At 39.3% G+C, this 12645-nt stretch overlaps 1 protein-coding gene across 1 annotated transcript in view; it reads right to left on the bottom strand.

Moving 5' to 3' along the window:
* Positions 1–11998, bottom strand: part of VEGFD (vascular endothelial growth factor D) — a 32536-nt gene extending 20538 nt beyond the window's left edge. Inside the window, exon 1 of the mRNA XM_003203074.4 lies at positions 11373–11998. Within this exon, the coding sequence (XP_003203122.1) occupies positions 11373–11462 (90 nt within the window). The 5' untranslated portion in view covers positions 11463–11998. The remainder of the gene's footprint in view (positions 1–11372) is intronic.
* Positions 11999–12645: the final 647 nt, after the last annotated feature.

Here is a 12645-nt window from a genome sequence, read left to right as displayed (position 1 = left end):
TTTTATTACAAACATGGCCAAACATGGTTAAGCTAAGTTTCAACTAAGTCTTTCAAAATTAGCCAGTTTGGTCAAGAGGTTTCATCACAAACTGAGGGCACTTGGACATTGACAAAGAGTACTGGCAGCAAGTGAGAACATTTCAAAGTGTATGTGGGTGTGGTGTGCTTGACGCAGCAGTAGCAGCCACAAGTCAAAAGAAGTCATGTAGAAGACAAACACAGAAGTGTTTTTTGAGAACTAATGTTACCCTGTTACAATGCTGCCTGTAGGCTATTCTCAGAACTAGACCCAATGAAGTTTTAAATACAAAGTTATGATTCATCACCACATAAAAATATAAAGAAACTTCGCTGTTATGCATGCTATACCATAAAATAACCTTTTTTTTTTTTTTTCTCTCTGGTGTATTCTACAAAGTGTTTTCACAACAGTGTATGATCTCATCAATATTACAGGCTCATCTTGCAGAAATATATTTCCTACTGCTCCTGGCCAACCCAGCCAACCTACTATAATTCAAAAAATATGATCTTACAGGTGTCATTCACCTTATTAAATACATGAACTTGTTATTTGAGGTTCTTACTATAATGAAATGAAAAAAATAAGTGCTTTGACTGAACATTCATTTAATTCTACAGTGTGTCCAAACAGTCTCTTTCTCTCCATTCACTCTCTAAGAGTCAATCACTAGCTCTGTAGTCAGATGAGATGAAATCCCCTCTCTTACCCAAAGCACAGTTGCTGCTGAGGCACAGTGGTCACTTTTTATTAAGGACACAAATATGAACAACCAAGACCTGCAACTACAACAAAACTTGAAAGACCTGGAAATGGCTGAAGACAAGGACTGACAGTTGCCTAGGTGGAGGAATGCACTTAATTCCCTACCTCAAAGCCATGGGGGTATTTCCTCAGTCATGCTGTAGCTCGTAGCATCATCTGTGATGTGGCCAGGGACTCTCTAGATTGCAAGAGATTCTTGCGGAAAAGTTTTGATCTCTCTTTGCAGAAAAACAGGCCAGCTCCTGCCATTCTGGAGTCAACACATATGTGATATCTGAAGGTACTGCATGGCCATTTGCTTGGTGAAGATGATAAGCTTCCATGGAATCTCTGCACTAAGGGGAACTCTTTTTGATGATTTGCACTATTAGTATTATTTCTAGTATTATTATGGCTTCCAGGAGTAAGTGATCAGGTACAAAAAGAAAATATTTATACAATCCCTAATCTGGCATCTACAACCAAACTAGAAGACAAGAAAAAACAAAAGATGACATTCATCCAAAGAGAGTACCAAGAGAACACAGAAAATATTGCTTAGATAGGCCTTGATTCTGAGATAGCAGGAATCCAAATAGTGTCAAGTTTTATGATAACATATTGCCTTTAATATGGCATCTCGTATCCTTTGGGTATCGATAATGGATAATAAAATTGTGAGAGTCTTCTGCACCTTGAAAGTACCAGATTTTCAGGAGTAACTTGCAATCTTATAAACAAGAAAATTCATCAGCTTTAAAATATATAGCACGAGGACTCTAACTTTACTGTGTCTGAAACTTATTAGCTTGCACTAATTTTATCATCTCTGTTTGATTTCATTTCTGAGGAGAAAAAAATGTATCTTAAATTTCTACAGCTCCACTAAAATCAGAATTTTGATTTGCTATCATGTATGAATTTTTGATCTATTTTGTCTCATCCCTGACTCTATCCTCTCTGGGTGCCTGATTATCTATGTATTACTTGCACACAAAGAAGCTACTTTTACTTATAATAATTGTGTCTTGAGAGTCAAAACAACAAGATATTTTGACTTCCTACTAATACTCTTCTCTGCTTTCTCAAATAATTTTTAGCATGGATGAATCTTCAAGAGCTTGCACTTTTAGATTGTGACTGTTTGAAGAAAAATCTATTCTAATGCTCAGGAAAAAAACTGATCTCTCTCAGTGCACTGACTTATCCAAACTGGACATCACTTGTGCCATCATCATCTCAGCCACAGGTTTGATAATCAGGACATTTTCTTAGCAGATTGTGGGTTCAGTGAGGCAGCTCCTTAGCTTTTGCTTTTTAAAACAGGTCTCTAATACTTTCTCATTAAAATTGCAATGAAAGAGTACAGCTGTATCAGTTGAGTAGATTGCAAAAATATGCAATTGGACTGAATATCTTTTTTAAGATGCTGGAAATGACCTCATATGTCTTTGCCCAAATATATAATTAGTAGGGACTGAATTACTGTTGAGAAATCCTAAGACTGCATCAGATGTAGTTATATGATAGTCAAAGAAGTTGTTTTATTGGGAAGGTACTAGGGCAACACTTAATCTTCTCCACAGCCCTCTCAGAAAATTGAGGCTTCAATTTGTCTGCTAATTCTTTCAGCTTTTCAGATGCATCCACTGCCATAGCATTTTCTCCATCAGAGAAAGACTCCATACAACAAACAACGTGTAAATGCAACAGAGATGTATATTCTGGCTGCAAGAGGAGCAGTAAATTGTACTCTGGGTGGAAAGCCTGAAGGTCATCTCTCCACCCTCATCAGTCTCTACTAGAGCTCAAAGTTTGCAGAGCAGGCACAGGAAACAAAGCTTTTGCTTTCTCCACCCAAAGCTTAGGAGATACCTCTCTGCCGTCTGCCTCTGGAATTAAAGAGTATTTCCCTTGCTTCCTCTGAGAGAAGGGTGAATATGTTGATAGAGCCACTCATCATGTGTGCCAATGCTGCTGATATAGAAAATGGCACAGCACCCCATAAGAAGAACAGCAGTAAATGGCCAGGGCACATAAAGGACTGACAGGTACACTGAGTATGGTTTGGGGAGGAATGTGAGGTGACAAAATGAATAGTTTCGTCTGATATTGTATGAGGGTGCAGGGACTGATGGATGCGTTCATGTGAGAGGTTCATAGTTCTCCTTGATAGATACGACAATTGAGAGTCTCTTTTGATAAAACTTCGCCAGCGTATCATTTGACCAAGACCCAAAACTGGAGAAGAAGCAACTTCTAGACTGCTCCATCTTTTCTGATCTTTTCAGCATGGTAATGCTCTCTCCAGACTCTTCTCTTCCAGGCTCCAGTCTTGTTCCCAGTGAAGGCAAGAGACTGAATCACCTGTTTGCTAAGATTAATAGTTCAGGTACTGACAAACAGTTTCTAATTCAGCTGACGATCATATGCTTGCACAAGTAAATCGTATTAGATACCCAATGTCTTCAAGAAAACAGCTGTTTTATATTTTGAATAGTTTTTTCTTTTCAACTAGAATAGATCTTTTGTGGTGCCACAGCAAACAAACCAGACTTCTTGCACTTTAGTAGCATGGTTACATTATCAAAATCCTCAGAGATTAGACATTTTGGTTGTTCTCTGAACATTTGGTTTGAATGAATCAAAATATCAAAGCAAAGAAGTGAGAACAGCAGAATGCTACATGATTTGGAAATGAAAGCATGATTATTTCATTTACTTTTAACATGTCTAGAGTAATTAGAAACAGATACAATTTTATCAAAATATCTTCCACATTTAGCCAGATTTTTTTTTTTTAACCAAAATTAGGTTGTTTTTTTTTTTTCCATCCAGTAAGTATTTTGAGAATCAACTACAACTCTCATTAAATAAATCTCACTCCCCACAGCCAGATCTTTTGCTCTCATGAGAAACATCCTCACAGCAGCTAAGTGTGCTTTTGAAGGGAACAGCACTCACTTGTGCCTCATTTTGTGGGCAATGATGGAAAACTGAATCGGATAGATGGAACAAAAGAATAGGTCTGTGCGGTGAGGAGTTTCTTCATTTTCAAGCCTAGTCATTTATGCAGAGAATCTGCCTTTAGGCCTCTCCTGTGATAAATATGGGAAGTACATTTGTGTGGTCAATAAAAGGACAGATTGTCATAAAATGCCCATGGCAATAATTTGCTTGTATGTCTCAAATACTACTGACAGCTATGGGAATCCAACAGTATGTTTTCTCAAGCTCTCCTTCTGTATTTGGTTGTATTATCTCGCACAACAGCAACGCGTTCAGGCAGACATGATGCTCAGCACGGAATACAACTAGAGGCAATACGCAGCACTTTCTTCATCCTACACAATGCTAGGTGCTAACAATCTGACAGAATATACATGTTAAAAATAGTATATTACATGTTTTTACAAAGAACATATCCAGAGCATAGTCACTTTGTTTTAATATTCGTCCAGTCTTTGGAAATCTCTGAGGTTTGGACAAAGATTTTGGAATGTCTCAGTAATGGAGAGTTGAATAAAATCAGATGATTGTATGTTCTTTCAATATTTGAAAATACTTTTTAATGTGATGAAGGTTCTTTCAGTTACTGCTTCCATAGGTTCTGTTTTTGCCCCAAGACACTTGACAAATGTTTTGGAAGTGTGATTAGCCAATTGAACTGCCGGATTTCCAAATGTCACTTCTCAAAGCAGATCCACTGCCAATGTTGAGTGAACTTATGTTACCTCAATCACATGCACACATTTTCCTGGAATTGTAATTTTTATTATGTAATATTTCCCTAGCAGTTCAGGAAAATATCCTGACATGGTTTCTGAGTCACACTGCCAATTGAAGTGAAAAGTTTTGCCTCATCGTATGGCATACTCTCTACATGCAACATAACATATGATAGAATCATAGAATCATAGAATGGTTTGGGTTGGAAGGGACCTCTAAGATCATCTAGTTTCAACCCCCAGCAATAGGCAGGTACACCTCCCATTAGACCAGGCTGCTCACTAGACCAGGTTGGTACAGCAACATGATGCAACTTCTTCGCAATTTAACACCATATCATATCATATCATATCATATCATATCATATATGATTCCTTCACCCACCACATGGTGACTGCTCTGCATTCAGCAACGATGAGTTCTCAAAACTAACGCAGCATACTTTTGATCTAAAAACATGGATTTGACAAAACCATCCTGACCAGTAACAAGCAGAACAATCACTGCTATCTAAATTTGTGTAGTGCCCACACTGGATTGACATATCTCATGTGTTCACATAGTTACCCAGTTTTTCTAAGTGCCATTCTGAAAAAACAGTAAGGACCCTAAATGGTATTCTCTCACTGGTCACATCTTTTAGGTCATACCTGGGGAAGATAGAAAACAATACATAGATATCCTTTAGGCTGTTTTCTTAATTTGAGCAAAATGAAACTATATTTAGTTGTTCTGCTGTTACTTGATGCAGAAGCCCATCTATACCTCTTTCACAAAAACATCAAAGAAAAGAACAAATTCTGCTTGGTCTTCCCATGAACAAATGGAGTCTCTGCAGCTGTCATAGGGGCACAAAGAGTTTTGTTCCCATTCCCCTCAAGTCTCAACAAGATTTATGAAGATTTGCAAGATGTACTGGGGAGGTAAGGAGCAGGTGGAAAGTTACACAAGAGACTGGCAAATAGTGGGAGGGATAAGGATTTCCTCCTTGCAGCAAAATATCTTGAGTCACTTTTCCCCCCAGGCAATGTAGTAAATTTGGGATTACATCTCAAAGTGAAGCCTAAGAAACAGTAGTGACCAGTTTTGTAATTGGACTTGACCTGTGAGAAAGGTCTAAAAGAAACACAGATCTCAATCATCTAATGATAGTTATAAAAACTACTGTACAGTACTTTTAATGAATTGAAATAAATGAGTTATCACCTGCAACAACTGTATCTCTTTCTCTCAAGTAGACACACAGGAGAAAAAACGCCTGCAAACCTTTCTCAAATCTGGAGTGGGGACAGCAGTGATCAGAGCAAACTTGCAGCCAGAACAGCAGAGGTCTCACAAGCTAAGTCTACACCACTTTTTTTCATTTTCAGGCAGACTGTTCCTCTCCTAGCTCTATTTGCCTCCTCTGAGTGCAGCATCAAAACCACCACATCAGTGGCTAAAAACAAACAAATCTCTCTGGGGGAAAAAGCACAAGCAGGCTGCAGCAACCCACCCTCAGACCAGTAACACTTGCCAAGCCTGAGCTGATTGCCTGTTTTGGTTGCCTTGTGATCACAAATTAACTGAAAGTTGCTCCACTGCCCTCTGAACCTGCCTCCTTTGGCTCTGCAGAGCTCCAGAAGCAATCCATGACTGATGTCAAATTTTAATTAGTGCTGTCCTCATTTCAAACAGCTGAATAGAGGAATGAATTTCTCATTCTCATCTGATCAATCTTAACAGCATGATGCACTTTTCAGCACCCTGCTATGTACTCAGGAATTACAATCCCAGCTGAGGTGGGCAAGATTGGAAGACCAGCTGAGAGGGATTTTCTTGCTATTTCGCTCGAGTGTGAACTGCTTTTGATAAAGCAGCAGTGTTTTAGTAGTTTCCTTTCCAAACTGATAAGAGCCAAGATGCTGTGTGGCATGGCAACAGCACAAGATTGTTCTCTTATCCCTCACTGTAGACTGAAAGCAGCAGATAGATCAGAACAAAATGGCTTGCTTCACAACCTCCAGGATAGCTTCCCACTCCTGACATAAAAGCACAGCCAAAGATTTCTGCAGGAGTCCTACAAGTACATTTCTACACGTTTTTGGTTCATTGGACATCATATCGGAGATTGTAATCATAGAGAATCAAGAGCAGCAAAGACAAAACTGAGATAATAAAACAGTTCTGAAAACCACAATTTCATCATCTTTACCCCAAAGAGTCTGGTAACTTTGAAAGGAAGCTGGATGTAAGAAAGAAAAGTCTAGTTTGAAGAGAGAAATTGTTTCCAGCAGCCTTCAGTGCTTTTTCCCTAGTTATTAAGCAGCTCGCTCTACTTCCAGGAGCTGCCTTTCAGGAAAATAACCTATGAAACAGAAAATCTGTTAGATTATTCTAAAAAATCAGCAACATTTGCAAGCAGTTACCGGAGTGCTATGAAGATCTGACTATCTGAAAAACAGCATCAATGACAATCAGATAGATGGAAACTCACTAACAGCTCTGCTAAGAGTTGCTCAGGTTTCTTTGCAGAGTTCTCTTTTGGTTGCAGAGAGAGACTGTAGCTGACTAGGAAGAGAGAAGTGGAAAGAGCATTGTAACTCTTTCAGCTCATGGTGTGATCGCTCACAAGCATCTCCATGCCTACCCAAAGGCAAGGCATTCGTCACTTAGGTGCTGAGAATCAAGGGTAAGTGCTCTTTCACTCCCACCTTCAGCAAAGCAGGCTAGAAGACAGCTGTGTTTGGCATCTGGCTTCTACTTCTGTCCTGCTGACAGTGTCAATATGAGGTTGTTGAATCTAAGGCCTGCTGGAGCGAAAATGTCTACTCAAGCCTGTACCAATATGTTTTGAGAGAACGGCATGGAGCAGAGTCAGGTGAGGTTCCGGGTGGGGGTTAGGGAAAGGTTCTTTACTGGAGGGTGGTGGGTGTGGAACAGGCTGCCCAGGGCAGTGGGCACGGCCCTGAGTGCTGGAGTTCAAGGGGCATCTGGACAGTGCTCTCAGACATTGGGTTTGATTTTGGGTGGTGCTGTGTGAACCAGGGGTTGGACTTGATGATGATCTCTGTTAGTCCCTTCCAATTTGGGACATTCTATGATTCTATAAATATTTGGTGTAGAGGTTAAATAAAGAGTTAAGCAGGGAAAAAGATATGCATGTAGCAGAGAATTGCCATGTTCACCTCCAGCTTGTCTCAGCTTATCTAATCCAGAGTCTTTTGATATTCTTCAGGCCTACTAATGTTGGGATTCTCTCTAATAAAACAAAAGAAAGTTTTTAATAGTGAGAAGACCTGCAAAAGAAAAAGAAAGCTCTGAGTATGTTATAAGATGGGCATTACTTTCTCTTGTCTTCCCCTCAGTACATAGAATAAGGGGTAGAACAGGGCAGGGAGCCTTGAGATTCAGACTCTCAGAGATCAGGACCTGGATCCTCATTAGAGAGGCAGTTTTAGTGTGGGAAGACAGAATTAACTCTGACAGACAGCTGGCTTTTACTGGCAAAAGTCACTTCAGCTTTGATGAATATAGGACATACCTCTGTATCTAATTTTAAAATTCTGGAAAAACTAGCTTATGTCTGTCACTGATCTAGGAGAGGAAAAATGGTGAGAGGGTAGGGGAAGACAGTAAAGTTTGCGGTTCTCTAGCAGAGGTATTCGAAAATGTAAGAGACTGTCAGAGCAACACTTTGACAAGGAATTTTTTAAGCATTTCCTTATGAAGAACATTAATGCTCAGTCTTCAGAAAACCCATGTGGAAATCTAATTGTTCACTGAGGATTTAGTATGTCAGACTGGCACTCTGAATCCAATAACTGGAGTGTGAAATAGAGGGATTACTGCCAATCTTGACATGAGTTCAGTTGAGGAGGCGTGTTAGATACCTGCCCCAGACTGAGGTTGCCTACCGCTTCCCATCTTGAGATTGTTTCCAGTTGTTTATAACATTGCCAGATGTTCAGTGTTCAGGCTGAAACTTTTCCTGCCAGACGTCTGCTTCTAAATGATTTTAATAACTTTTGATTCAGTAGAACATGTCCCTGCCCATGGCAGGGGGGTTGGAACTAGCTGTTCTTTATGGTCCTTTCCAACCCAAACCATTTTCTGATTCTATGACTATATGGTGTGTTGTCTTAGTCAAAATAGTTCGACCACGGATGAGGATGAATCTCCTTCTTTATCCATGCAAAAGCCTTTTCTGTCAATCTCATCTCTGTAAATGTCTAGCATTACCTTGTGGTCGACCACAAATGTGAAGTTTGGACACCTGAGGAACATTTGTTGGAGTGGATATGCCTCCTGATATCTCTGCAAAAATCCACCCAAATGTAAGCACCCAAATGTAAGCAGCAGCTCACAGATGCTCAGCAGTGACTTTACAGGATTTAGCAGTTAAAATCTCTGCAAATGTGACTTGTGCTGACCACACTGCGGCCTGGAGCTGAGCTGGAGCACACCTTTCCTCTCCTTCAAGCTCTTTCAGGGGTCAGTTAACATGGAAAAGGAAGGTGTCAGGACTGACTGTGGAAGGGAAAGAAGATGAATATTGGCAGAGGTGTGTAAGACCTAACCAAGGAGTGTGGGAGTGTTTGGGGAGACCTGAAGTAGTAATTGGGGTAAAGAGAAAGGTAAACTTGTGAATGGTGAGCAGACAGAGACAAAACTAGAGGCATGGGATGGAGGAGGGGACTGTGTTCAGACATGACCGGAAAACAGAGGGATTCATAGGGCACCGAGACTACTGCTGAGAAATTGAAGCCACCTCCTGAAAGTCAGAGAGAGGAGCAGGGTATCCTATGCCACGATAGGTGAATGGGGAGGAAGGCGTTGCACAGGTAGTGCAAAAAGGGTCATGGTGGGGGAACCTATTCAAAGCATGAGAGGCACAAAAGCATGGGCTAGGGAGCCAGTGGTGCTGGGACAGGGACAGGAAGAAATTGGGGACGGAAAGAACTGGGACTGGCAGGCAGGGAATTACTGGGCTGAGTGTGCAGATGGGAAATGAAAGAGAATCCAGTACACAGAAGAGGATGGCGTTAGGAAAAGTGAAGTGCAGCAGAGATGCATGAGCAACTTGTAAGGATTTTAACTTTCATAATATTACTTACGATGAAGGGGGTAAATATAGTATTTAAATACTTAGTCACTGGAACTCTGTCACATGATATCACACTGACACCAGCTGATGGTTCAGACCATCAACAGATTTAAAGCTTGAAGTGACCTGGGCTGAGTTCAGTTACTTGATCTGCTGTAACAATGCGTAAAGGGAGGAGGCTGCCTGTCTGCAAACCTTCCTGTGTCCCATTAATTGTGCATTACCTACAGCCTGACCTCAGGGTTCCTATCCAGGCAGTATTGCTGTTGATCTGAAAGAACTTTTAGAAGATGACTATAACACATTATTTCTCACTTTACAAGTAAAATCTGAAGTGCAATTGGTAAGAATATGCATAATCCTCTGTACCATTAAACACTGTAACATGAAGGACTTTCTGCAGGGTATGTCCACATATGCACACATACATAAAAGCCCACAACATAAATGCCAAAGCAACCCATAAATCTTATACACAATGTAAAACATTAAAACAAAAATAATCAGTGGCTTAGCCCAAAATCCTTGTCTATACAGAAGGAGCCAGAACAAGCAATGTAAAAAAAAACATCTTTTCCTTTTGCTAATCAGCAGCCGACATATGTTAAATACAGCCCTTTAAAGCACGATCTATACCGTATCTTCTGATAGTCTTGGAAACTTAACAGTGACTTGTTAGGCAGTGAAACATATAGAAGAATGAAGGCAATGTATGTAAGAATGATTACAATGGTCTTACTGACTCCAAAGACTTGATTGTTAAGGTTGTAAATTAAAAGCTTGTGAATAGTGAGCAGGCAAAGGGGTGAGCCATTAGTCTCCCTGAAAGCACATCACTCACCACTGCTAAGTTCTTGTGCCGGCAACAGAAGTCTGCAATTAAGCACACAACCGAGCCTTTCTTTTCAAAACCACAGGTCAGTATGCAGTGCAGTTCACAGGCTGGTGTGTGGTCATCTCTTGCAAGCAGGAGGTTTTTTGAAGTGAAAACAGAATTATTAGCTTGTTTTGCTTTGTCAGTGAGAAACAAATAATTTGTTCTGGACCACACACTGAATTAATCATTTCTGGACACACTACACACACAGAATCCTGTTCCAGTTTTTGTTGTTTTTCTACATGATTGTCCTGGCTTTTCTCACATTGTCTCAGAAAATCAGATCCAAAAAATCCTACTACCAAGGTGAGACTTCAGCTTAAGTTTTCTTGCATGTATTATATTCCGAAGAAAGATTACTTTCCAGGCATTGTGTCTTACTAATACTAGTTGTAACTTATTGTAAAGTCTAGGACAACATCACTTACTATAAAACAAAAGAACATTTGTGGCAAACAAGTGAGCAACTGATGAACAAGCGTTTGTAGAGGAAGATTTTCAACACCCAGATACTTATTCCTGAAATTCTTAATAGCTGAAAGAAAAATAATTGCATTTGGAAAGTATTCTAAGTACTCTGACTTGCTTTTTGGTTTGTATTTTGCTTTTATCTTGCATGAGTGATAGAAGGAGTTCAATTAAAGAACAAAATATATAACAAATAAGTAAGAATAACTAATACAAAGAGATGAAATACTAAGCAGTGAATACGTATTTAACTTCTTTATCGATTCTCTTATCTCTATGGTTATTAAACTTCTGTTTAATCACCAACAATCACCAAAACAAAACAAAATAAACACAAACAAGCCCCTCATCAAAACAGCTAGAAACCTACCACGCTGCCCATGAGGTTTGTGTAATTCAGGCAATGTGGATTATTAACATTATCAATAAATAAACATCGCCTACCTTTACAGATCCATTCTCATAGTCAGATCCTTGCAGCAAATGCAGAAATGAAATCATAAAAATATTCACAGTCACCCACGGTTTGTACATTCTGATGTTTAATTCCGCAGGTTACTACGCAGTTGTTGTCATACAGCTGGAGGCGTCTCTTTTGAAATGCATTTCACCACAACAGACAAGAAAAGCTTCCAAATTTCTGTTATAAATTCGCAAAGGATTCCAACATGCAAGAGTAAATATCTCGCTCTTCACTCTTCTAAGCAATTATTTTGAACAATTCACCTAGAGACTGTAATCTCTTAGAGTAGATTTTAGATACATTCGAAAGAAAATCATGATAAGACTTTAAATAGATTGGTATCTGTATGCACGCAGCTACACTCTCACAAGTGATCAGGTACGGATTCCAGTTAATGAAGTTACTATATCTTCCATCAAGGCACAAAGAGGTATTCAAAATCCATCTGTGGTCCAGAAGATTTAAGCAGTCTGCTCTGTTCTGTGCTCTGTGCTACAGCAGCCTCTTCAGATGGTAGCGTAATGGCCAATGTTTTGAGCTAGAGAGCTGTAATCCAACTCTGTGTTAAAACTTTTTTTCACAACCTTCGTGGAAGCTTGCAGAAGCATGTGTCTTAAATCTGATACAGACTTTGGCAGCAACACAGTCAAATTTTGGCTCTAATCCCATTTTGTCCCTACCAATAGCATAGCAGTTTTTAAACTAACTGATGCAATCTAGACTCTCATTATTTTAAAGAAGATTACCTGAAACATGAAACTTCAGCTCACGTTCTTACACAGCACACATATTTTAAGTTACTTCTTATAGAAAAGAAGGGGAGAAAACAGAAAAGGGAGAGAATGATTTTTTTCTTTTATGTGTTCTTATGTGGGATAGTGTTTTCTGGATAGATTTTAAAAAGAAAAGTTAAAAACGATCTTTAGTAACAAATAGAATTTGATTTTTTAATGAAAGTTCATGAAATCACAGACATAAAAGGAATCCATCTAGTTTTCTTGCAGCAAAACGAAGTGTTATATCTGTCCCAAGATATAATAAAGATCTGCATGCATTTCCTCTGTATATTTTCCCTGTTTAGCACCAAAGTGGAGACCTAAAATTTCTATTTATAACATAGACAAAGGTTCTGATAATTATATGTTAAATCCATATTGCTATACTCTTGTGTAATACTTTATATCCACGAGACTTTTCGCCACTCTCACATGGCTTAAGGTTTGTGGAATCAGATCCTACAGTTGTTACCAACAA

Source organism: Meleagris gallopavo, chromosome 1, assembly GCF_000146605.3.
Source record: "Meleagris gallopavo isolate NT-WF06-2002-E0010 breed Aviagen turkey brand Nicholas breeding stock chromosome 1, Turkey_5.1, whole genome shotgun sequence".
In the NCBI taxonomy this organism is placed as follows: Eukaryota; Metazoa; Chordata; class Aves; order Galliformes; family Phasianidae; genus Meleagris; species Meleagris gallopavo.
This window is presented reverse-complemented; position numbering and strand designations above follow the sequence as displayed.